Source organism: Anopheles stephensi, chromosome 3 (assembly GCF_013141755.1).
Source record: "Anopheles stephensi strain Indian chromosome 3, UCI_ANSTEP_V1.0, whole genome shotgun sequence".
In the NCBI taxonomy this organism is placed as follows: domain Eukaryota; kingdom Metazoa; phylum Arthropoda; class Insecta; order Diptera; family Culicidae; genus Anopheles; species Anopheles stephensi.
This window is the reverse complement of record NC_050203.1, coordinates 42244287-42271899: the sequence shown is the minus strand read 5'-3', so window position 1 is coordinate 42271899 and position 27613 is coordinate 42244287. Positions and strand designations below refer to the sequence as shown.

Genomic DNA, 27613 nt, shown 5'->3' with positions numbered 1-27613 from the left:
TACTGTTTCACATTAGATTCACATTTATTCTGTATATACTGCGGATGCGCCATCTCGCATAGTATGTATCTGTAGAAGTATGTATATTTCTTATACTTCGCGTTGCTTCTCGCTTGCTGCGTTTTACTGCAGTCTTCACTGCCCACTACCCACCCAACTGATCTCACCCCACTAGAAGAATCCACCCGTTCGCAGCAACACGCACTCGCTGGAAATGTGGGAAAAACTGGGTAAACTTATTCGAAACGGTCACACCATGCGCCATTCATCGCCGTTTGGTGTAATCAGCAGCTCGCGCGTCCTGATATGGCGTCGTCCGTGCTGACCATCCATGCAAGCGCACTAGAACTAAAAACCCTGAACATAGTACCTCCGATTTCATGGCATACTTTAACACTGACATTTCCTCCAATGGCAACAAAAGTGTATTGATGATGCTGTTTCTGCTAGCACGGTATGTGGGAATATTTCATCGGCTTCTCTTGCACCATCTCTATCTCTGCTCTTCACGACTTACAGTGGGGATAATATAGGTAGGAAGATAGCAAGAGATTATTGGTTTATATTCGTCTATTGGATACTGCTATTGGCTGGCTGGCTGGCTGGCTGGCTGGCTGGTGACAGCCTCAGCAGCATGCACCCGCCGTCCGCCATCGCCTACTGCATCTTAATTATTGAAAGAGTGCTTAGAAATGGTATTGCAATAATGGATGGTGTATAGTAACTGTCACGGTTGCTGTTTATGCTGCTTGTTTGCTGTAGTACGACAGATATAGCGTTAAATAGGTTCTGCTGGAGGTTATGCTCGAAGGATACCGATGATGATCGTGACGATGCAATAGGTTAGAATGAGTACTTTACACGTTTGCTCTGCCAGTATGGATATAATACGACATACATACATTACACTGCTTCTCGTTTACCTGCCTGCTGCTACAACAACCGCCAGCACGAGAGCCCCTGGAGTGTATAGGGGAAGGGAGAGGGCGATGGGGGAGGGGATATTTAAATCAAACAGAAGGAATTAATGTACAGAGTTGTAAACAGTAAAACATGGTAAGTGGTTACATTTGCCAAAGTCGTATCAGTCGTCGTATATAGTGTTGTTTCGAGTAAAAGGGGTTTGCAGCTATTACTAGTTCGTATTCACCTACATTTATACCTAGCTTCCCTGTTCTGTGTTGCCGCCAAATCCTTTATGCGCCCTGCGAGGGCAGCTTCTACTGCTGCTGCTGCTACTGGTTAAATCTCGTCTCGTGTACCTTGTATTCGTTACGGCTTTCCGGTGTTCCATCTTTCTCTTGCTCACTTTCGCTGGTGCTGCATTTTGCTGCTTGAGCTTGAGGTGCACGTGGCCGTACTAGAATGTGTAAAGCTATTAAAGTGCTACTAAAGGAGTCGAGCTATCCAACTACCGGTACCATTAAAACACAGTCCGACTTAAAATAGGGGAAGAGAAACACAAGCCTGCAGCAGCTTGCCAGATCATACCCGGTGGTGTCCCGGTTACGGAGAGTAATTTCGTTGTTCGTAAGAGAAAGAAAGAACCGAATAATGGAACTGACTGCGCCAAACGGCACCTGGCGGACAGCACTGGCCTGCACCTTCATCAGTTCATTTGACTTCCTTGGGCCATGGTGTTGTCCTTCCATGTGTGCCTCTAACGTTACGCTTTATGTTTGCTTTCCCTTGCTTACGAGTATTGTGTATTGTACCGACCCAGTCTTCTTAATCGTTAAAAACGTTGCCCCCATCAATGTATATATTCGAAATATTGGTGTTTTCCTCCATCCATTCTCGTGCCCTGTTCAATTCCGCAACACTCTCCCATTCCCTCAACCATACACACACACACACGCACGCATGCATGCACCCACTGTTATGGATCGTATCGTCCGTCGTACGTACGTCAGCCTTCAATATCTTCCATCGTTTGTATGTATTGTTGTGCGCAAGTCTGTTACATTTATTATCGTGTTATGCGTATGAAGATTGTAAACTTTGCACCAATTGTAGACTCGTTCGGGAACCCTGAGAGCGTTCCACGAGTCAACCGTCCCTTCGCGCGGGCCCAGTTCTCGTCGCTCCACTCACACACGCAGCGATATTACATGTTGAAAGTGTTGGAGCGCGAGAACAGCAGCCACTTCTAGTCCGCATTGCGGCGCTGCATCTCCGGCGTTTGCGGTGGCAGCACCTGCGGTTTTTTCAGTATCTGAGGCTTGACCTTCACCTGCGGCTTGAACGAGCTCAGACTCTTGGCCTGCTGCTCCTGCGCCATGGAAGTGACGGTCGCTGCCGACGTTCCTTCCGTGGACTTTATCAAGCAACCGCCAGTTAAATGCAAATCGGCAAATTGAGACACAAACTTCTGCGTGTTGCGCACCGGAATGGGACTCTTGCTGAGCTCTTTCCCGCCAGCGACGGAGGAGGTTGCCGGCAAGAGGCCAACGCCCTCAACGACCCCTTCCGCTTCTTCGTCAGTCACCGTGCTCGGAGTGCTGCTACCTGCAGGCGAGGAAGACAACACAACCGGTATGGCGGCACCGGCACCGGCACCGGATATCCTTCTCGATTCTTCCTCTTTGGCGCTTCCGGCCGTCGTGGTACAGTCTTCAATTTTCTGCGGCACTTCCACTGCGCTGGCGGAGCTTTTAATACTGATTTCTTGTGGCTTTACCTCCGCCTTCGGTTTATCCGTCGCTGTGCCGCCTTTCACGTCCAGCTTAACCTCCTTCTTCATCGTATTGTTCTCGTACACGGGAGACTCGTTCGAAAAGCGTTCATTCTTCTTCAGCGTGCACTGGTTTTGGGCCGCAAAGCGTTCCGCCGACGTCATGTCCTCCAGCTCGGTGTCCAGCGATTCGCGCGACGCGTGCGCCGTTTCCTTGCTAATGGCGGACGGTGGCAAATCCATCACCAGATCCGGCGCAATTCGGTTGCGACTGAGGATGCGCGACGTGGTCAGATTCTGGTAGGAGCTTTGTGCGGCACGTTTCTGCCACAGGTCGCGATTTTGTTGAAACACGTTTAGCGTGGCCGAGCCACCGCCGGCCGCAGCCAGCGACAGCTTGTTCTCGGACAAACTGAAGCTCTTCGAGTGATACTTGCGCATCGGTCGGGATTGGTCGGTCGAGTCGTCCGTGCTGGTCGCCGCCGGTCCATCGCCGTCTACGTCCACCGTTTTGCTCGTGCTGGTGAGCGTCGATTCGCTGCGCCGGTTCAGCCCCAGCGTCGATTTGCTGTGCTCCGGTGGATCACCCATCCCGCCGAGCCGCGGACGAATTTCTACGTTGTCCGATTCCTCGTCGTTGCTGTTGCTGCTCGTACCACTGTCGGCCGCGGGCGACTTCTCGCGGTTCATCGTTATTTTGGTCGGTTCTGCGTAGATCGGTTCCGATGGTTTTGATGTCTAGAAGAGAGTGTACAACAAGAAATGGATTTCATTCATCTGGCAGAAGAGCCACGATTTTGAGCGATGAAACAAGCAATTTTATTCGTGATGAACAAGCAATTAAAGCAACTTTGGCGAGTGAAGCGGGTTAATGAAGCGTGTGAACGAAAATGCATAAAAAAGCGTGAGACTTACACTAACTTTGGGGTCTATTCTACGAAGATGTCATATTGAAACAAATAGAAGGAAAGGTTGAAATGGTGGCGCTGTTGCTAAAGCTTGTTGCCTTTTGCCCCGTCATGCACATCCACCGCAACGCGACACTTTTCAACGGATTTGTTATTCGAAGTTAAGCGTTCAAACTATTGCTCTGCCTCCTTTTTCTAATACTATATTAGGTGATTGTTGATTCCACATAGCCAAGTTTAACTAACACAGTTGAACAACGCACTATTGTCAATTGACATCAATCGTCCTTTTTATCCCTACCCTAAATGGTTAGTATAAGCGGTGTGGTGTTGTTGATGGATAATGGGGCAGGGGGGGAGAGGGGGATTGCTTCCCATTATTCATCAAACCGTGGTAACGTGTATCAGTAACATCCGAGTTTTCTAAATAGCTAACAGTTTTAGGTACGGAAACATACGCTCACCTCTCTCTCGCCTGGCCTCATTTAAAAGCCTGGAGAACACAGTCGACCTTACTCGATGAACTAGTACGCAAGCTACGAAATGGGTGCATGGCGCAGCAAACACACGGATTGGGGCACTCGGCGATAACAATAATGTAGGTAAGTTAAAACAGGTTCAAACGACAAACCACAACATACCCTGCAGCACTGAGCACGGCTAATGGTTAAAGATAAATGGTAGGATTCAAGGATCGCTGCTGTTTGAATTATTTAGTTCACGAGCTGTGTGTCTTGAGTTTATTCTTCGCAACTTAACCGTTAACTGTGCTGCTTTTGTGGCTTAATGCTTTAGTGGACATTAATAACTAGTGTGATTCATCATATGTAATATGATTTAATGGCATTTAGCCGCCTTTAGCTTACCGGTACAGACAGTCTCCACTCTGCGTGGAACAAGAGGAAGGGAATTGAAAGGTCGCTTTTAAATGTTTGAACTAACCACAGTGTCACAGTCTGTGGCACCGTTCGTGTACTTTCGTACCGGGGCTGCCTTATGCATTCGATCGCAAACGTAACTAATGTTAGTGTAACTCTATTTTAAAGCGCAACTCTAATTCGCTTCCAAATGAAGCACATTTTACACACCACTCTTCCTTCCTACACTGTACTGTCGTTGTCTTTTCGAATTGTTTCGATGCTTAATGTACAACACAACTATAGCCTGGTCGCGCGTACACACTACTGCTGTCTGAATTCAACGCAACAGAGACAGAGCTGGGCTAGAAGGCTTACACCAACAGAGCAAACAACGTTGCAGCATGAGGACAGATAAGGAATCAATCTACGGCGCAATACGACTACAACACATCAAACAGAATTGTAACTAAAGCTACGACAGAAACACTGACATTCACATGCACAACTGACAGAAAAAAACGACGCTTCCTAGCGCTTCATAATCATGTAATCTTAGGCCTAATGCATTCAAACAATTAGTGGAACGAACCACCAACCACAGCACGAACAGAACGCCTTCGCACTGTGTGGTGGAGGGATTACCAAATCGTAGCGCAAAGCACACACAAGAAGCTAATAAACGAAAACAAACGAAAAAAAATGCTTATTTCAGAGATCCGACATACTAAACGTGGACGCATTTCAGAAGAAAAACACAATTTTCTTTACACGAAAGCAATGGCTGGAGCACGATACTATAAAGCTACAATGATTTGCTGTGTAAAAGCTTCTCGCAGCCTTGAAGGACATTTACGTGGACCTTCTTTTCCGGTTGGTGGGTTTGCCTTTTTTTGTTTTGGTGGGCGAGCGAGAGAGCTTCGATCGGAAGGTTGATGCACCACGCCATTGCTGAACGCTTGACACACAAACATCGATAACAAGCAAAACAGACGGCTTCACGGGCTTGCAGGAGCACGCACAAAACATTCAACGGTATGGGTGGTAATGAACTTGAGACATAGCAACGAAAATACAGGAAGGATATTTGATAGCATTATACAGTGGTCTCCAGTACCTCGTATGTGAAGAGAGCCATATCCTCGACAAACTCGAACGAGTTTTCGAACGAATGCGGTTCGTCGTGGTAGTTGTACGGCGATGCTTTCAAGTGATCCACACTATCGTAGTGAATGAAGTCCGCATCCTTCAGCTCGCCGCCCAACTTCTCCCCAATCACTGGAGGAGCGAGGTGCGCAGACGGCAACGGTGGCTGGTGCGTCACTATAGCAACCGGTTGCTGCTGCGTGAGCGACTGCTGCGACGTTGCTGTGGACGAGTGATGAACGGAAGAGGCCACCGGTGCGTGCTGAATGGTATGGTACTGCGGATGGCCAGGAGATGCCAGCGCTGGCTGCATTATGCCTGCTGCGGTAGACCCAGCTCCTCCAATGCTGCTGCTGCTTGATGCACCGCCACCGCCGCCGACGCCGCCACCGCTGCCAGTCGCTCCGACAGCCACACTGTGCCCGCTGGCCGAAGCTGTGGCAGCGCTTATGGTGGACGCAGTGTAATCGCTACCGCACGTAATGTTGGACAGTGTGTTGGAGTTTTGTGTGCAAATCGATAGCTGACTGTTGAGTGAAATGTTTCCACTGGGACGACGCTTGCGGACGGATTCTTCCGAACTGGATGATTTCAAATGTTCACTTTTATCGCGATCTTCGTCCCTAAAAGTACAACCACATGTACATCATTCGTGGCAAGTGAAAATCATTCGTGGCAGCAGCCTCTTGAACTTACTTGATTTTTAGCGATATGTACTTATCCGGAATGAGCCCAGTTTTGCCGTTTACTGCACCTCGCCACCAATCGTTGGAAACCTGCAATTAGGAGAAAAACAAAATAGTAGTTTTAACAACAAACACATTGAAATTCCCGCGAGAAATTGGATTATGCTGACCTGATTGTACAGTATCACAGTATCTCCCTTCCGTAACGACAATTCTCTCTCGGATCGTGCGTTAAAATCGAACTGAACAATTGCTTCGAACGTGTCCGACTCATCCTCCGATGGATACACTTCTGAATCGGGATCCTCCGATACCTGCTCTGTGGGCGAGTCACCAACATCACTGCAAAACAGTACGCACATTTATGAAGAAGTTTTAGACAATATTGAACAACTTGGGTAAGTGAAAACTATACTAACATGTCTTCAAAGGTTTCTGAAGTGATAAACTTCTCATACTGCATTCCGCCAAGATCTTTCGGAAACAGCTCGGCATGATGGACGATGATGTTTTTGATTAGCTCATTCACTTGATTCTGATACTGCACTTGGTCCTTATCCTCCGGGGCTGGCATCAATGTGGGACCGAAGCAGATAGCCAGATTGTAAGCATCCATCATATTTTCGTCAGAATATTCGGAAAGGCTACATGGATAATGAGTTATTTCACACATACACTACACCTTGTGGCGATTCTTGGTACTTACTGGTTCAAAAATGCAAACAGATACCGAACAACCACCACCACTGACTTGGGTAGACTTAGGAAGAATTTACGAATGCCTGATACGATGTCGTGCTTGGATTCGAGTTCTGCGAGTAGAGGGAAACGTACCAAAGTATTCATAACAGAGGCCGCAATGATGGATTAACAGTTTTTCGATTGCTACTTACGCGCCAGCTGAACAAAGTGATCGAAGTAGATTAATGGGAAAAGTGGCTCGCGCAGTTCTCGTAGATAGAGTTTCAAAACGCCCGCAACAGAGTTGATGTCGGATGCATCGGTCATTTCAGCCAGCGGATCATCGCCCCGTTCGAAGGCTTCTTTAAAGTTACTTATTTCTACTTGAGATCCTGAGACTCGGAATATGCCTTGGTGGTGCAATCCTAAACAAACGAACGGAAGTAATCTTATCAGTCATCAAGCCCAAACCTGTACATTTCTGATAGACAGACAGCTTACCGTAGAGATTGATAACTCTTATGCAGCTTCGCACAATTAATGGAATTTCTTCTCCGGACACTTCAAGGTATTCCTCCAACGAGCCGCCAAACAGCTTCGGCCGACCCGATTTGTTCATGCGGCCGATGCGCTTCCGCTTCGGCACGTTCGACTTCGTCAGCGTGTCCGTTTTGATGGCCGAATCTTTTGCTAACGCATTACGAAGATATTCCGCCTTCGAGTCCAACCGTGCTATCCGTGATGTTGCCAGAATGTATTCGCGTATTTTCTGTTTCAACCGTAAGCAAAGAAGAAACAATAGATTTCGTGCCGGGCATTTTGTATCGAGAAGGGGAGTCTTACCGTTATATAGAATTCCTCGATTTCGTTCTTGTCCGATCGTAATTTGACGGACGTGTTTTCGGGTTTTTGGAAGGCGACTGCACCATCGCCAAACGCGCCAGCGCAGTCATAGTCCTTCGTGTTGAGTATATCGAGCAGATTGATTTCTGCCGTTTCCAGCGTTTTCCATATCTCCTCCGACTCCATGCGCAAATTGTTCACGCGTTGCTCGAGCTGCATCAGCCGAGATTCCATCTCCTGATGCAACGCCTTCTGCAGCTCCGGCTCAACGTCCTCGTCCTGGCCCTGAAACTCCAACCGCTTCGGAATCATGAAAGCGGCACTATGTTGCTCAAGAAACTTCTGCTTGTCGGCGCGACTGTCCATAGAGTTGACGATGTGCGACAGTGTTTCGGCATTATGCAGCACCGCCCGGCACCGACCCTGGTCCGCGGAGACGTGCATCAGCAGAGCGCGCGACACAACCGAATGGAAACCAAGATCCATGCACTGCAATCACAACACGCGCGCAATGCAAACGTTAGCTCAATCTGCTTCGCCTCCTTCACGCAACCAAGCGGCAGCAAATACTTACATCAATCAGATCGCTCAGGTCTTCGACGAAATATTTGTGAATCGTCGTGTTGGAAGCTTCCAGGCATAGCTGATACTCGTTCTTGGCCTTCAGCGCTTTCAGCCGTGCGTCCGTGTATTTGTTTTTACGCTTCAGCACCTCCTTCTCGATCAAACGATACTTTTTGCTGCGATCCAGCTTCTCCTTGGGGACACTCTGCTGCAGCTTCATCCGTTGATTTTCGGCCAGTCGCAACTTTTTTTCGGCTTCCTTCGCTTCCGTCTGCAGCGTATGGTACGTTTTCATGTTCGTGTGGAGTTCTTGTAAGATTCGCAGTATTTCCACGTGCGTCTCAAACCCAATCTCTCGACACTGTAAGCAAAACACGGACACGGTCATAATTCCAATCCCAACTCGGTAATCAGCGGTAATCGTACCGTCTCTCCCTCTTACCTTTCTGTATATGCGCTGGACGTCGTCCCACACGGTCTGCAGACGGGCCACCAGATGGGTAGAGTAAATTTCCGACATGGCCGCATGGTCTCTGGATAGAGATTTGGTTTGATTGACAAGCTGCTGCCAGCACGAGTAGGAAGAGAACATTGGCCATTGCTCGCGTCTGGAAGAATGGAGAGAAAATAGTTCACCGTAGTAGTAACATCGCGCACATTCCGACAGGATGCTTCAAGATGTCTCACTTTTGGCGCTGCTCTTTGTGTCGCAGCTGTAGGCTTTTAGCTAGCTTGTCCAAGCTTTTGCTGTAGTCCAGTTCCACCTCGCCGCGCCGTCGGAAGAAGTCTTGTAGTTCCTGTACGAGTGCTATCTGTGCTTCCATGCGGACGTCCAAAAATTTGAGCTGCTCGTTTAGCTGCTGTCTGATATCTGCAAATGAAGTATACAAATCGATGTTAATGTATTTGCTCCAAACGAGTGTTCCGGTGAGAACATGAATCAAACGTTTACTTCAACTCTTTTTGCATTTAAAAGCTAATCCAAATCAGTTAGATAGATCCATTCAACGACAACATGTATGGGGTGGTGCCACAACATTACACAGTGTCACATGCGGCCGATCGGTCTTCCAATTCAACATAGCTCGGGAGCATATAGATTTTCGTTTTTCAAATCCACAACGCTACTAACGCATTGCCGCATTGCCCGGTCGTCGACTGTAGTGTAAACCAAGATTGAACCCAGTCGCGTGCAGGCCTTTTCTCACACCCCAACACACAAATTCCATTGTCGGAATCACTACCGACCATTTCAAATTGCATCCGTTTTATTCTACCATCCCTTGTCCTTCGTCGATGAGTCACCGTTCCTCTCCGTGGATGGACGCGATGTGGTTCGTGGCGGGGCAGACCGGGGGACATGTTAGTCCCCTTTTAATCTACCGCTTTCGCCGCTTGTTGTTCCAAACATCCGAGTGCAGACCCAGGAAATGCATGGGCCGCCGCACCCCAATCGCAACAGAGTTCTTGACAAATTTTTCATTCTTCAATCATTTCTCCCCCAACTGAAGGGTCGATGCTGCTTTCGAGGTGTTTTGCAGCTGTTCAACCGACTAACGTGAACCGAAACCGACTCCTACGCATGTAAGCTTCAGGAAATGGGAAACATTTTCCGTGAGAAGATACGTTATGGCGTAAGGCGTTGCACCATTGTGGCCATGCTGAGTGGAAAGCAGCATGGTGGTACAAAGATGATTTTCCTGTGAAATATATTAAACTATGAACTAGATTTTCATTTTGTTCTGGCCTTTTTTTTAATATAAGTAGTTGTTCCATTTACATTAAGCAGCAGATTTAATTTCAAATTAGCTCGGTAAATATGACAGAGGTTTAGCTTCTGCCTCTCAATAGTAGCATACAACGGAAATGGAAAACCCATGCATTGCAATAAAACTCATATCCACCCATTAACGTGTGGCTAGGCTAGAGTTCATTGTATTCCACGACTTCGTGACACGCACATCAACACGAACGGTGGTGCCAGATGCGGTTGCATGCCTTAGGTTCTTGCAACTTCACGACAAAATCCGGCATTATCCGACGCGCCTGCTATACATACAGCCGTTGTCCGACTAATTATTCATACGCATCGTTTGAATAACAAAGCTTTTTTTCTTTTGCTTTACGATTCACGTTTTGCATACACGGTGGGGGATGCTTTAACCATCCACACTAACGCACTAACGCGTTCTCCATTGCATTTTCCTCCACTAAAAATCGGGCGTGAAATTTAAACTAGTTCGTAATAGTTGAACAAAATAAAACACTTGCAACACATGAAATCGCATTCCAGCAAACACAAATACTACAGAATTTCATCTTTTTATCAAAAACAAAACAATTGCTTCAGAACCTTTTCTGGCCTAGCTGTGATTTCAAACATCCATCTCCAAATGGTTTGGTAAGCTGAGCCCACATCGTCTTATAGACCTCCTTAACAAAACCAGCCCCATCTAGGGAACGTTTAACTTTAAAATAAATAACACTGGACGATTTTTAACAGTTTTCCACAAAGTATTACCTGGGAAGACATCCCGAAACTCGGGACTCGGTTGATGGATCCATCCGTTACGCTGCTGTATTATGCATTGAAACATTTTGCACGCTGAACAACACTGTTTTTAAACTTTAATGTTCGAATGAGATTCGCTGCCGTACACTTATTCTTCTTCTTCTTCTTTACACGCTGTGTTACGCCTTCCAACCTGTATCACTTTTCTAAACAAACGTAAAGCAGCTGGTTGGTTTAAATTTATCAGTTCCACTCAATCCACACATTACGATGGAAAAACCGGAAACAAGTCGCAATCACACCAATTGAGCTGAAGATGATCTTCATTCCGGTTGTCTCTCAAGTCAGTGGCCACAGGGCAACGAAAAGCAGGGCGGTTACGAAATAAACATATTCCTACAGCACAACAGAGCTCGACACCATACAGCCTCTCATCGTACCCAGAACGCAATCAATCCCGCAATGGCCAGATAGTTGTTCGACCTTTACTCACTATAAAGATTGTGTGTTTTTGTACCAAAGAAAAGCTTGGATTGTTCTGATCGAATCAAACACGCTTATCAGCCGCAATATACACGCTCTTAAAGCACTTTATATTATCATTGATGTCCCGACGCAACTTTACAATAATTACAGCACCATTCTCGACCATTGTTGTTAAAACACTGTAAACTGGAACGAGTATGGACTAAACACAGCTTGCACACGGTTAAATTTAGTTTGCCCACACCGGAAACTCTAGCCTACGAACAAACGCACCCGGTGATTGCCTGCCTGGATGAACGAGCGGAACCAAATTCTCCACAATTCTCGACCATCATTCAAATGCATCCTCCTCTAGCCATGAATGAACGGTAGATGCATTCACAAACGTACCGATGCGCATGTCTAACACTACAGCACTGCAATCCATGGGACGTCGACTTGTAGACACATTTGTAACCTCCCTAGTTCCAGGCGGACATTTGAAACGACACAGATGTCGATCAACACAGCCCAGCCCCCGCCCAGTGTCAGTGGGGAGAGCTCTTTCAAAAAGTCTAAGAATGGTTTTCCTCAGCTGTGTTTTTGTTTTGATTCCACCACACAAGCAAACAACGAGCGAGATCTCTTCCTAACAACTGCAGACACACGCTGCTTCGTTCTGCTGTGCTCCTTGGGGGAAAAGAACATGGTCTGACCCTTGCTGCCCTTTGCTACGTAATGTAAAAACGCGTCGCACGTTCGAATCGTTAAGTAAAACCAATGACAACAGAATACTGTTTTTGGAATGACTACCACCACCACCACCACCATGTACGACGAGGCACATTAAATGGTGGATATACAAGCTCTTGAAAGCTACATCCGCACACAACCAAAGAGGGACATCGCAATTATCAATCACAGTTAGCAGTAGAAAGATTTGTACATGGTCGTCATATCCGACGCATAAGTTGGAAAGAATTACTGTTCGACACATTAGGGCATAACAAAGATTTTAAAGTCCAAAATTCTTGTCAATCTTACGATTCCCGATGAAAAAAGTTCCCTAAAGGAATCTAAGTTTAAGGTGCACCCAGAGAAAGGAAAGTAACCCATTATTAGCCCCTTCACAATGCATTCCCAACAACCTGATGGTGGTTAAAAAATATGAAAAAAGTGAAAGTTTCATCTGTGCGATCTACAACACACCACCGCACAAGCTGCACGATGGCCAATGGCTGTAGTGCTCAACGGAGCATAATGTGAATTGCAATAAAAATACACTAAATTCGATGAAACATTGGCAATATCTGTATGACAATTTTATACCGATTTTTAAAAGCCAATTGAACTTTGACGAACTCTAACTACTGTTGAGAGCATCGTACTGCGAACTTCAGTCTCAACCAATCAAGCCAAGTGCAGTGGTGCAACAAGCACAAGCAGGGCAGCTGCGAGCGCGTAGATTTGTTTCGAGCCTTCCTTTGTTCCACCACTGTCAAATGCAGACCAACGCAAACCAACGTTTTAAAAAGTGAAAAGGTAACAACTACCCCTATAATATCATGACCACACACACCGCACATCCGCGGTCGATTCGTTTGGCTTGGTTGTGGTGTTTAAGGGATGCATTTCCAGTTCCCCCGGTCGTTGTTTGTATCGATGTCGCGGTGAGAATGGGAAGTGCTCAATCAATCGAACGAGCGCGGCATACGATAATTAATTACACCCAGAGCATGAGCATGCCCGTTGATGCTGAACCCAAACCCCATCTCCATATGTTGACATTTGCACCGGTGATCGTGGCGATCTCGCACGACGAAAAGGACGTCGAAAACAAAGTCAGCAGACCATTACGCAATTTCACTGACTTTCTCGTTCAACAGCAACAACAACAACAATGTGGAGATATTCGCACCCTGAAAACGGAGCCCGAGAGCGAAGTGTGAGTGAAAGGTTGTTTTTGTTTTATGCTCACACACAGCACAACAGAAGGCAAGAAAGCGATATAACATCTTACGAGCATAAATGACACCAGGCATAAACTGGACGATTATAAAGACGACTTGCACAGCGTCGCGCTGCAGATGCCTTAACCCAGAGATGTGTGTTGATGTGTTACATCAGTAAAACTGCTTTCGTTTGGCATCGAAAAACACGTGACGGCGTGCGGCGTTCGCCGGAGACCCAAACGTGATGGTCACACAACGCTCGGCACCGTCGGCCAGTTTGACCATAAATGCTTTCATTGCTTCCGGTTTTCAGGTTGCAAATGGTTACGCCGATCGCGACAAAATAAAACTTCCGTTATTTCCGCAGGTCATTTACGTATACGTTTTAGAAGAAAAAAAAAACAGCAAACCCGGCAATTGCAAGTCCTACACGGTTTGTTGGTTTTCATTCAATTAAATTCCACATGTCTAACATTCTGACCAAACGTAGACACTTGACCATTCGTATACTTCGGTAGGCATTTAACCTTAGCGGCGGAAACCAACTAACCGACCGGCTTTTATTTACATTAGCATCATGTGATTTTCCGTCCGTCCATTACCACCCATTTCCCACTCTCATTACCACCCCCTGTACAGCCAGACCAGAATCGAGATCATCGTGTTGCGCAATGCCGCAATATGCAAGTGATTGCGCGTCATGCGTGTCTTCAGTGAAGACGCATAGACGATCGTGTGCATGTGCACGGCAGTAAACGCCCTGTTGTTTTGAAACAATTTATATTTTCAAGTAATTATGTTCCAAGCAAATTTCCCGACAACAATTTCCAGTTTTTTGGTTACAAATGTCCCTTAGCAGAGCTTTAAGACTTCTTTTTGCTTGGCCTAACGACCTCTTAAGGTCATACCTGCCATTTCTGGCTTACTAGACTTAATGATACCGCATAGTTGGATAGCCAGTCCTCACCATGGGGGAACGGCTCAAATGAGACTTCAATCCCGATCCTGCCGTGTGAAGACCAGCGCCGCTGTCGCATCTTCCACCGGGCCGCACCCAGCTTTAAGACCTAGGCATGATATTTAACTACTTTCTACCGTTCACGTTTATGTTATTAATATCGAAACATTTAAACCAGTGCTCTCAAACTCATTTGCCTTTGATTAGCGGGCCGTTTGGAGAATAATATGAAAAGTATAATTGAATGCGAAGGGAATAAAGCTAAGCATGCTTCTTATAAAAATTCGAATAAATGAAACTGTTTGCTAGATTCAATGTTTCTGGCGCAATTTTGCTTGGTGACGTGCGTTTGACGGTCTACCCTTTAGCGATTCTGGCGCATTAGTCGAGCTAAATCTGGTCGGTGGCTCGTTTCAATCAATAGTTTGCATCTAATGGGCAAATACCTGGTAGTTTCCGCTTAGTTATCCCTTGGTTGACGGTTCAACACAAAGAATACATTCAAAAATATGGTGAGGAACCTCGTGTGGATTTGTTTTGCTCCAATTTCGACCATTTCATTCCAGAAAACGTTCTCGTTCCTGAAGTCGAACTAATTTTGGTCCAACTTCCAACTGACCTCATCAACAAACGCACAACATTGTCTATGATAGTTAAACTTAAATTCCTGGATCGAATCAGATTTTCTTTACAATAATCTATCTTATACACTTTGTTAGATCATATAACTTTTCATTGTGATTCGGAAAGACACTTTGCATGTTGATGGTTCTAGGACCCCTTCCGGCAAAAGGAGCGTGTGTTTATCATGTCTGATTTTAATGATTTTTTCAACATCGTTATTCTTCAAAATTCAACATCGTTATTCTAAACTTTAAGTTTTTTTTGCAAACTTTATATGAATTTTAAAGATTTATTTAACATTTTCCCCTTAAAGTAGCTTCAACGAACCTACTACCTTCGTTCCGTTCCGAAAAATGGATTTTTTTCACCAATAGTATCAAGCAGTGTAGAATGTAAGGATTGGAATATACTTCAATAGTTTTCAAATTTAAAACTGAAATTTCAAAACATCTGATCCAGCGTTCAAATCTATACCCAGCTAGAAAGAAAAGAAATTGACTAAGGAACCAGTTCCAGTACAAGTTCACAAATAGCATTAGTTTACTGCAACAAGATGGAAAGGGAAATTTTCTCCATCGTTTTCCTCTGCTCGAGCCATAAAAGGGAATCAGCCGCTGCGGGAAATATTTGCAGAGAGCGCCGCCAACCAATCCGTGCAAGTGATCGACCGTGGGGCAAAATAAAAGGGTAACGCATAGTTTTCCAGTGCATGTCCTAAGAGGTATTCGTGTAATCACAAGCGTTTTTTTTTTATCATCTTTCGATGGACGACGGACGGCCGGTCAGTCACTGCTACCGCTACTCCACATTCCGCCATTAAAGGAAAAGAAAAACCAACAACAACACTACCCTTCCACCCAAGCAGTACTACTTCGCTTTGTTGGTTGCTAGGTAGGCTGGGGCCGTTTGCAATGGAAAATATGAAAGCGATGAAAATCCGTCACTAAACAAGTTCATGAACAGCTACTACTACTACTTTGCCTCATGTTTCGCTGCGATCGTTCGCGTTCGTTCGTTATCATTGGATCTGTCGAAAAAGCAATCCCATGACAGGTGTGCTGTATACAAACGTGGTGGATCTGTTTTCTTTCCCTTTCAGTGCTTGTTCCAACAAAGCGTCCAACGTTTTTTAACCAAACATACATTAGTAGCAAACATGTATACTACCGCTTGCACTGATATTGGATACAATTAATTTTACATTGACCCTGCAAATTAGCTATCGCAAACTGAGCGCGAGAAATTTAAACAAACTGATAAAAACCAGTATTTGCTGCGGCTACAGAAACATAAATGAGATAAACTTTTTAGATAAGATACAACAATAAGCTCATACCACACGCGCATTCACTTTGTTTGGTTGATTGTTTTGCAACAGTCCAACTTTCTTTTCATTACACGGTCTGGGTAAAGTAAAATGTTATGCCCAGCTGGGTTTAGTTTTTGCTATCTGCTTTTTTCTTTCGCGAAATGCTTTCAATGAATTTGCACTATTTACTAATAGTTTCTTCCGTTCACTTCAACAGTTGTAAATCTAATTTCAATTTAATTCCGCGCGTTTGGAATTTGTAATTTTCCAACAAATTGGTGTAAGTCAAAATCTATTGTTTAGAGCGTTTTAGTTAGGGCAGCAACACTTTTTAATTTCCAAAACCGTGATCACAAACCACAAACATAGAATTCAAAAATTGGTTTTACGCCGTGCATCTTGGAGCACTATTTTTCCGGAAATGGGCAATAGTTGGAAAAAGGAAAGCAACGCAATAGGAAAATTGATTTATTCTTCGCCGTGTCCTCCCCCAACCCAGCGAGTCAGGGGGTTCTCTTGCGCACTTGCACGCTTCTCTTCGCAGCTTCCAATATCTTTGGTTGTTTCTCAGTCTGTTGTGGGTCGGTGTGGATATGGTCGTCTCACGGAAGTCTCTCTACATGCCACAACTTGAAACATCTTGTTTCTCACTGAGGCTGTGTGTTTGCGATGTATTGAGCGTATTTTTTTGCAATCGATTTATTGCGTTATGCCCTTGTTACACCAAATGTTTCATAATAAACACGATAGTCATATGAACAACACATTAATATCATAAAAATGTATATTAACAAACAGGTTATCGTAAAAACAAGGACGCGAAATAAAGTCCATGGGATTGTATTTCAAACGCAACATATTCTACCAAATAAACTGAGCTGTGCATACTGTTGACCTATTATAGCATTGTAAACACCCAATATCACTCAAGTGTTGCCAAACTCTTATCTCATTTGCGTGCCTAAAAATTAACTTGCAAGAAAGAAATCAACCAACCCAAAAAAATGGACGACTAAACTCATTTCGTATTCTTTGGAACTGGTTCCAATCGGTTGGAAGCAGCAGCGTACGAATTTTCAACACGAAAAGGTGAAGAACTTAATATTGCCTTCTTCGTAGCGTTTTCCGTCCCTTCTTGTCCCACTTTAAGACCTCATTTCATGTCTGTGAAATCAATTCTCGTGCTGAACGCCACATGAACTGAACGCTGCTGCTGTTTTGAATGTGTGGGGCCGTTGGGGCCGTCTTGTTCAGCAGGAAGCCCGATTCAGTCAGACCGAAAGTAATTTGAGACGCATCAATTACTACGGCCAAGATCAATTTACGGCTGGTACGAACGATCCAACGCATGCATGTCATTTCTATAGCATCGCGCAATTTTAATGTTTAATCACTCGAGACTTTCAATCACTCTATTTATACACGCGAGACTATAGCACTTTCTTGCACAACTTTGCACATAGTAAGACTACTACTGCACTACTGCTCCACGAGTCATTCGCACTCACACAAAACGCATAGAATTCACTATCAATTCACTGTACAGATCTTTCAAACACCGCACATTTCAGTTACAATGCTTCGGCAAGCACCAAATATTCACACCAGACAAAGGATTAATCCGATTTTCCACCAGGCACGCCCGCTACTATTTTCTCGATTCTTTGTGCTCTTATCAAAGCAAGAGCCTGCCTGATTGAGAACAATTTTCCGAACCCATCCAGCTGTGAGAGAGCTTTTCAGTTGTCTTCCTGAGCCTACCATTGACTCTGAGTTGAGGAAGTGACGTCGTTCACAACTGGATGCTGTTCCATTTCAAGCCGGACCTTGCATTGAGCGCTGCTGCTGTGTGCAGATCGAAATCATATGAAACGCGCCCAAGGCCCACTGGATGGGATTTATCGCTCACCACCAAATGGGAATCTGTGCAACTACAGCGAGAGAGCGAGAGAGATTGGAAAACACACATTTTCACACAGAAGAAACACTCACACTTAGGGAGAACTAGCAAAGAACTCTTTCAATCCAGCAGCAAAGAGCCGAGTAAATGATGTCTGGTTTAAGATTATTTCACATGCAAGAATGGAAAAAAGGCCGATATTTGGCAAATCTTGAACGCAACATTTTTATTCTAGCGTCCTTTCTTTGCATGTTTGATGTGCACACACTTCCACTCTTCTTATGGCAAAGCAAGATGCGAACACTGAATATATGTTTACACAAAATCGAGGACTTTCAACACAAAACAGCACACCACAAACGCACGGCGAACACAGAGAAAATTGTACCGGACAACACAATAACAAAATGTGCAGGCAAATAACATTCGCATCACTACGACAACGGGCACGACCAAACCACGCACTACGGCCAGCATCCGTGTTTTCATGGAAACAATAACCTACTCTATTTCAAACACGACCTCCACCAACTCCGTCAAACGCCGTTTTGGTGTGCTATTGTATGCGTAAGGGACAGTTTTCCTTCATCTTCTCTCCTAGGCTTCTGTTTCATTAATGCCGGAGAGCTGAATGGTGGATGTGAGCACGCCGTACGATGCGCGAAGCATGCTGTTAACATTGTGTAAGTGCGTTGCATCAACTACGTGTTGGTGAAATAGCAAGCTATGTTTTTTCATCAACACACACATACAAGCACGCCTCCGTAAGTCTGCGCTATGAAAACATGCACTCAATGCCGCTTGAAGTGTTCAACTATAGCGTTAAAACGCGTGAGCCGGATTTGAACCAAACGGTAGGAAACATACAGTTTCCTAAATGAATTAAAATCATTCAACAAGGTAGATTTCATTTTCGATTCATTGGATTTGAGTTAGATCAGAGGTAGATTCGTTTTTCTTCAAAGTCATTTTCGCTTTAAATAAAAATGGAACTCCCCCCCCCCCTCCCCTCTTACAGAAATTATTTCCTTGGTTTTCTTACATAGTGGCGTAAACGAGAAAGTTAACTCAAATAGCGGGGATAGTCCGGTGGCCAAAGCAATAGCGATATTTATGAACAGGACCAGGTCTTTCTGTGAAACAGACCTGGCAGAATGATTTGATGACCAGATCTCGCCGGCCGGGAGCTTTCGAGGTTGGGATGCAAAAGGCAAAGAAGGCAAAGTGCTTTACTAACCAGTGAAATGTAATAAGGTGCATGCTAAAAACATTCGATAACTCATATAACTGATGATAAACACGTTCCATTTATCACGAACCAACATATAAACAAATCTTAAACTGACAAAATCTTATAAGCATCCAAAAACCATAAAGCCGAACTAGAACCTTCAAAGAAAACGTCTGTCTCTTGTTCTTATTTTCCAACAGTAAGCATGCTCAAAAATTACAACAAAATTCTTACCAGTGTGTGTAACTTACATACAAATTTATAATACTTCAAAATATCCATAAAACCAATACCAAAATGAAAAATTGGCTTCACCAACTTAAATGCACATTATGAACACCGCAAAGTGGTGAGAATGGATGGATATGCGTTACATTTTCCACTCTCTTAGCGCTCAATTGTTGAAGCATGTTTAGTTTTGCAAGTAAAAACAAACACACAAATATTCTCGGTTGCCTTCACAGAAAGACCCCATCCATGGGGAGTTCTCGCTGGTTGCATTTTGCCCGTATTGTTTAGCGGTTGTGTTTGTGTTTTAGCAGCTTTATTTATATTATTTTTTCTGTTTTAAGCACCAAGGCTAATAAACAGTACTGCTGAGGCGCAAGTTATCGTACCAAAGCCGTAAGAAGCAAAACACAGAACAGGTCATTTCAAACAACGCCAACTCCAATGTGGCTCTGTTGCACGGTGACGTTCTACGGCATAGCATTAAAACCACCTGCCCTAAGTAGCCCCAAGTAACAAATATCCTTTTGAAAACGGTACGTTCTTTAGGAGAGCTTATCATGTACGAAGTAATTCAACAAATTATCAGTTGAACTCCAACAAGCACATGCCCAGTTTTTAGAAATAATAGACGGAAGAAGTACATGAATACATGAATAATTAAATTATTCAATTTTTAATACAAAAATAATTTTGAAAAGTAGTAGAAATCATTTTAAGTAATATGTTCCATAATGCTCAACAAAACAGACACTGAAAAAGCGAATTATATTATCCCTTCAGAACATTTTATAGGTCTGCAACATTAGTTTTTACATTTACGATCACTTATCTCAACCACGCATCTCATGTGTAAATGCATCTCAACAGACCAATTTGAAACCTTTTGAGATCATGGATCAATCTCCGTGCCGCTGTCCAGTACAGATCGTCTGAGAGACCCCAAAGAGAAAGAGACACCCTTTCCCCAGATAAACACGAAAACTCGTTGAAACAAAGCAATTTAACTTGATTGACTTAACTGTAATGCTGAGCGACTCAAACATAATCCATCCCCCTATCATCCAGATGCATTAGATCGACTCAGACCGACGTTGTTTCTGCCCTCGGAGAATCAAACGAAATCAACGTTAAGGGCAATTTGATGAAATAATTGGAAAGTCTATTTTTAGGGAACTCTGAAGAGCGTTGATGTTTATGAAAGAAAAAAAATCACATATTTTAAATCAATTGGTGTGCTTCGGCAGACTCGCCAGATAAGATGCTGATTCGTGGATGAAAACAGCATTATTTTTTTATGCACAAGTGCATTTACAAATGAGTCAATCAGGATTTTGCGTCAATATGGTCAGTTTTCTGGTAAGTTCTTTTTACTTTTTCAAGATGGTTTGAAAAAAAAAAAACCACCTCGATAAGAAATTACTAGAGCGTCACCGAATGGTCTATGTAATCCGATTTTTCTTTTTTTTATGACGAAAAGCAAACGCAATAAAATACGGTGACGATCACAGATTGCATAAAAAAATGAATAAACATGTCGTTTTTTGTCGGTGACTTCATCTGAAGCATGCATTTTTTACATGAATAATGTATTGTTATCAGTAAACTCAGCTTCACACAACCCAAATTCTATTGCTCTTTCCATTTGACTTATAACCGATGAATGATAACAATGATCATGGTCATTTTTTGTTGTTTAATCTTAAGAGGACTTTGGTTGACTGATTAGGTCATTTTCATAGATTCTTGTAAGCATATTCTACCATTTTTTTAATCATGATGGCCGTATTCCTTATTCTACCCTTACATTGAGTGTTAAATACGTGTACAGAGCACTACAGGAAGAAGGATTGTGGTAGTTAAGTTATAAATCATCCCGCCTTATCACAACCTGCTTGGCTAATTTGATTAATTAAATCATCAGTAGATTGTACATGGGAGGCACGGTTGAGTCGTGATTTGATGTTGAACCACATGTCTTAGATGAACTGTGAGTTTCCGATGACGGATCTTACCATATTTTCCAACGTATTTCAAAATTGTCTGACTAAGTAAGACTACTTAGGCTGGTTATATGTAATGTAAGGTATTCAAAAAATCAAGTAGTGTAATTATCGCCTCTGCCACTGGGAACCTACAAATTTTAGATTTTTAGATTTTAGATTCTGTGGTACCAAGTTTGGAATTAGCAATCTTCCACAGATTCGCAATCCATTTGTGCTAACATATCCATATGATCAAACGATTGGTGCACTCGATCTTGACTGATCTTTTTGTGCAATTCAAATTTTGCATAGCTGGTTGTTTGGTTAATTGCTAAGTTTGTAGAGCATTTGAGTACCTTCAATGACCCGTAGGTTAGTCTTACCGGTTTGTTCAACACCGTGTACTTTTATATAAATTATGTAAATTGATTTCAAGTCCAGCTCTCAAGGGTCGTAGTAAATATTGTTGGAACTACTATTATTATTTCCAATACTTACTGTTGAACAGATTCAGCTTTCTCGTAGATCCCAGACGCCGTATCGGGCTCTTAATATCCATGTCGTTCTCGTCCATCATTGTAACGCCGTTCATGTCGCCGATGTTTGGTACGCTAAATACTGATTCAAATGGTCGAATCATACATCTGGGCCCATATGCTATCCGTAGAACATACAGTAGGCGGTTTTTGTTTTTTTTTTTTCAAAATCACAAACTGATCGTTACAATCATTCCGATATCAATAGTCGTCGAATCACACTAAGCACTGCACTACTCACTGTTCGTTTTTCGATTCTATGCACTTACTGCATTCAACGCACACAGTTTTCGCGATCATTGGCACGATCTTTGACCGTTTACCGAGCGACACAATTGCACGATGTATAGATGACTTCACTCTTTGTTGAATAATGGATTCAGCTGTTTCACTCAATGTTTGCTAAGTTCACTGCACAGAACCTGTTTTTACGGTTAAAAGGTTTAAAAATATAATTTAATACATTTCGCACATACAATAAAAAGCACATTTTCGTTTTTTATAAGCAAAGACCGTGGCAATTTTCGAGCCACGTATTAATTGCATCACTTAAGAACAATCGTTGAAGCCAAGGTTCGAGTCCGCCCAGAGATCGCCATAGCTTGCTTTGCTCTTCTGAACTCATTCTCTTCACAGGCAGCAGTGGTAGGCGTTTGTATTGGAAACAAAAACAGCGAACAAGCGTATGCAAAGTGTCGATCGGTTTACGATCGACACATAAATTTTCACCACCCTCTCACGCCCACACGCTGTGAACACACACACAAACAACCGCACGCACGTGGCACCTAAGAGAAGGTAAATTTTTCAGTATTTATTGCCGCATCACTTTTCCATTCGACCTCTTCTTTGCTACGCATGGCGCTGATCTCAGTAGCTGCATGCATGCAGACACCGCTGTGGCAGGTTGTAGAGGATCGAGGTAGAAAAACCCTCCTTACTGGAGCAATACAATTAAGCTTGGCAGTACTGGCAGACGACCGGAAAGCAGGAATAGTTTGCTCTGCCGTGGAAAAGTTGTACGTAACAAACGATTTCCGCCAATTATGGTTTCCTGATTCTCACCGTCGATAAAATACACACACACAGCATTGGGATCGGAAAAACACACTCAAAAAGAAACACTTCAGGAAAACGGGGAACAACGCCAACGGCAACAGGCAAAACGCCATCGATGCGAGATTATACAATTCAAGCTACAAACAGATTCACTTTCTCATCGCTTACTACCCGGCTCGCGTGGTCGCGAAGGCGAATGTCGAGATCGAAGTATGCGGGGATTTGGACAGAGCCTGCTAAATTGTGCCGAGCTTGCGCACACCAGCAACACGGACGGACGGACGAACTGTGGCTGTTGCTGCGCCTTTCTCTCAGCTGGCCGAGATCGCGATCGATGCTGCTGCTCTCGGCTTCTCTCGTGCTGTTGTTCACCGTTCACTCTCGGCGAGCTAACACAGCTCCACTTGCACGCATCATTTTACTCCCACATTTTCTTCCACACGGACCTCCACCAAATGGCCGACATTCGATGACGTAATTGACCTCTTCGTATCATCGTAATTTCCACTCTGCGCAACAATTACCGCAAACGAGCTTGAAACCTACACCATTACAGCCGTCCCTTCCCGCTTAACAGAGCACATAACTCATCACCCCAAAAACGACTTAAACTGCACAAAAAGATCGATCGAGCATCCCCCAACCAGCACGCACTGAAGGGAGCAAAGGACTGTCTTTGTTTTGTCGATGATGGAAGGTACAGTAATGTTGGAGGGATTTCAGTTGCCCTGGTTGCATCCTAGGTGATGATCGAAGGAACACTCTACTGATGCAGCTTTCCGTTTCCACTTTGGACACCTAGTGTCGGTCTTTATTCTGGAATAAGTGTACGCCGACTGGAAAAAAAAAACATTCCAGGAATATTCTGCAGCCTAATTGGCCACATCAAGCCGTCCTTACAATACCTTACGAATGCATTGCTGCATCGAGCACTAAACAACGCATTAAACAAGCAACACCACACCCATCGTGCGTTCTTTGTCCCGTTCTTTCGCCACCTTCCGTTTGCCACTAGCCGAGCGAACGAACCGGTCCGATATTCATAATATCGTTAAAATTCTAAAATAAGAACGTTATGCTTTGGTAGTGTTTGTCAACGTCGGTCGGCAACGCAGATATCGTAGCACCAGCGCGCGCGTGTGTGTCTTTCCCTCACACTGAAGGCACACTGGCAGTAAACGGTCCTCTTCCACACTCAAAAGCGCTCCCATCCAGCCGGCTTAGATCTGCTGCTGGTTGAAGAAAACCGTCCTCCGTGTGAGCCTTAGCTCCCCTTTGTTTACCACCGGCCATGTGCAGAACGAATCGCTCCATACCTCGCGGAGGCGGCGGCGGTGGTAGAACATTGCGTAAACCGGTTTTCACCAGACGCTTGCGATGTCGCCGCCATCGTTCTGCAGAGCGCAACGTCCTGCTACCGTTGCCAAGTGTAGGATAGTTTTCTTTTTTGTTTGTGCCGTGTGTCTCCGCCGGCACGGTGCAGACTTCCGTCCGTCCGGGGCGACAGCGATCGTCGGTCAACGCCGCGAGAATTAGAATCGACCAAGACAGAAATGCAGATGGCTCCAAACAAGCTTCTCGCCTCTTGTTTCACCTCTGAACAACTTCGTAAGTATAGCTAGTGCTTTACGTAGTCACACTTTTAGCATAATCAATAAGCGAATAAATTTACAAAAGCTTTCCATTAGATCGAATAAAGGTTAAACTAAGCGCAGACTTGCTTATCATAGCATAGGGTGCGGCAAGTTTTATCACGAGAGTATAGTGAAGATCAATTCCTATCACCACATGGGTGGGACAAGCCTTCAAACAACATCCTTCCACTGACGGCAGAGAATATACCTTGTCTTAGGGGCGACTGGATGGCTTTCTATCTAATACTATCGGGAATTACCTTTTACGTTAATTAAGAAACTCCCAAAGGTCTTGCTATCGTCACGAAGGTTGAAGCGTTTCGGCTACCAGCCAGCCACACCTACGTCGATGACCAACATTGCGTACTTTTCCTTCAAATCACCCGTAAATCTACTGTACTTTTCGATGTTTCTATCACATAATTCCTTTTTTTCTAATACATATGCATTTATCGAACAGATGAAGCATCACATGCCAATTGAAAAGCTAGCAATTAATCATGTTAACAAAGTTTAATATAAATATTTCTTTGAGACACACACAATAGTGCACTCAAGAATGCATGTATGCACTTCGCAGGGTGTATATGGTTCATTTATTAAATTATTTTATTAATAACATACCTGTCCACACGACCCATGGTATGTTTGTGGTTTAGCATAGTTTCCCCCCGAGGGTGGATAGTTGCCGATGTTCCACCATTTAATTGAGTTATGAGCTCTTGCCGTCCAGTAAAGCACTCAACGCTTTGTCCCATGCATCTCAGCAGTTAGCGCAAAAGAAGCTTCCCTTTTAACGATACATACGGAAGGAAAGGCCTTCCTTATGGACAGTTTCTGAAAAACATTCGAACGGCGAAAAGATACATTAATCATTGTGTGTGTGTGTGTGTGTGTGTGTGTGTGTGTGTGTGTGTGTGTGTGTGTGTGTGTGTGTGTGTGTGTGTGTGTGTGTGTGTGTGTGTGTGTGTGTGTGTGTGTGTGTGTGTGCTTTGCCACGCATATGGCTTGCTTGCACGTATCCTTCGAGATGTTTGATATCCTTTACGATCGTTCTTTCTTCGCGGTCGATCTAGCATCCATCGCTGAGTGGTTTCTTGCTGCATTTTGCACTGTGACGAGAAACATCTGTTTCCCATTTGCTTTGTGGATCACATTTTGGGGAAACGCATTTTCAAACGTCTGGCTGTGGTCCGTTCTTCGTTCGTTCGTTTGTAAATCCCGATCACGGAAAGTATCCAGTTTTGGAGAAAATACTGAAGCTCGTTTTGTGCACTTTTTCCGTATGTTTGTAATTCGTAACTACACGAATACATATAACATTAGGCCAGCACCATATGTGGTTAAGAAAATATAAATGCTTGCAAACATGCTTTAATGCTTCTCTAGTGTACCATGCGTCTCAAACATTCGTGGGAAAGTGGAAAGGTTCTGCAAAGGTTTTTGTTCCTCCAATCTCTTCATACTTCAACAAAGTGCTTCACAAATACTTCTGCTTGCTGCTGATGCTGCTGCTAGCCTAACGAACGCATCACTTCCATGTCATCTTTGTGTGCCATGGACAAGGATTACCCACCACTGGAGGCCGTGGAAAAGAACTGGAATCCTAAAAATAGTTCCAAGATTGGCTCAGCCGGTAAGCATGTGGTGTGTACATTCAAGGTTGATGAAGATGGGGTAGAACCGCGAGCGAACCGATACACCACGTATCGAAATGGACTAATAATACTCTTTCGATGGGAGAAATCTCGGATAAAGTGCAACCTTAAGATGAACAGTTTAATCATTTTTCAAAGTTTCAAAACTTCAACAGTGTCAATAGTTTTCCAAAGATTTCAAGATTTACACCTTCTAAGAGAAATAATCAAAAGCACTTTGCGTACGCGTTTTAGCGTAGATTAACGATCAAATCTTCTCAAATTTCTCGAGGATTCTGTGCACGACTGTATTAATAAGTGTTTCCCATGGCTCAATGATAACATTAGGCGGTAACCATCTTACGTAGACTGTGTTCTTCAACCTATAAAACAATATTAGCAGAAGAAATACAAATAATCTATTTTAGTGTAATATTTCGATTTAAATAATCACACAAGAGATCAGCAAAACGATTCTTCTAAAAAATGGGCGGATGCTGTAAGGGCAAGTGATCGCACATTGATGTCGTCGTGCAGTGCAGCACTGCCATGTAGAGTGAAACGTAGCACTGGCCGGTTTTAACGACAGCCGTTTCATTACTCAGCAAATTCAGCACCATACAGTGATGATCAACGCAGCAATTAACCTGACTTCGTACACGGATTTTACAGCGGCCAAAGTGCCTGGTAAGTATTCGAGTTGGTAGACTTAATACGATGTTTAATTGTTATTGTTTAAGTAATAATCATTGTTCTGTCGCACTTGCTCAGGTTCCACAAAACACAACTCGAACTTCCTCAACAGTGCACGAACATTTGCAACAAACAATGCAGATGAGATTGTAGCACAGACAACTTTAGAGCTTAATTTGTGAGCAATATTCACAGCGAAACAAAGAAAGGACATTTTCCAAGAAGCGTTTGTTTAACGATTGATCGCGGTGATCCTGGAACACTTGAGCGAATGCGAAACGAGCATTACGAGATAAATTCGGCTGATGGTGAAAGCGTGTAACAACTAAAGAACAAACTGAATGCAACTGATTCCGCACCACGAGAAACATACAGACTACACAAATGTTCCGGTGACTTTTTTTTCTGACACTTTCCGCTTTCGTTTCCGGCTTGTAAACAAACAACCCGACGCAACGACTGAAACCGTTCGAGTGTTTAGAAAGGAGGAGGGAAAGCCGCGAACGCGAAGCTGTCATTCCGGCTCGCATT

The 27613-nt window shown here is 44.0% G+C and overlaps 1 protein-coding gene across 13 annotated transcripts; it reads right to left on the bottom strand.

Moving 5' to 3' along the window:
* LOC118512362 (SLIT-ROBO Rho GTPase-activating protein 1-like) lies at positions 1–27613 on the bottom strand. 13 transcript variants are annotated; one of them, XM_036056677.1, is made up of 14 exons: positions 27372–27613; positions 22022–22481; positions 9047–9230; positions 8802–8967; positions 8370–8720; positions 7796–8284; positions 7454–7721; positions 7165–7377; positions 6978–7083; positions 6691–6915; positions 6442–6613; positions 6282–6361; positions 5557–6208; positions 1–3412 (listed from the first exon to the last, which is right to left on the bottom strand). In XM_036056677.1, the coding sequence occupies exons 2-14, from the start codon at positions 22161–22163 to the stop codon at positions 2150–2152; spliced, it is 4311 nt and encodes a 1436-aa protein (XP_035912570.1). In that variant the 5' UTR covers positions 22164–22481; positions 27372–27613; the 3' UTR covers positions 1–2149. The 13 variants fall into 13 exon arrangements, with proteins under 13 accessions (XP_035912570.1, XP_035912569.1, XP_035912568.1 ...); XM_036056676.1 differs by having other exon boundaries at positions 27442–27613; XM_036056675.1 differs by having other exon boundaries at positions 27456–27613.

Coding starts and splice junctions, on each gene's coding strand:
- LOC118512362 (XM_036056677.1), bottom strand. CDS start 22,163: ATGATTCGACCATTTGAATCAGTATTTAGCGTACCAAACATCGGCGAC. Junction 8,968..9,046: donor CACAAAGAGCAGCGCCAAAA/GTGAGACATCTT, acceptor CCATTCTTCCAG/ACGCGAGCAATGGCCAATGT. Junction 7,084..7,164: donor TCACTTTGTTCAGCTGGCGC/GTAAGTAGCAAT, acceptor CTCTACTCGCAG/AACTCGAATCCAAGCACGAC.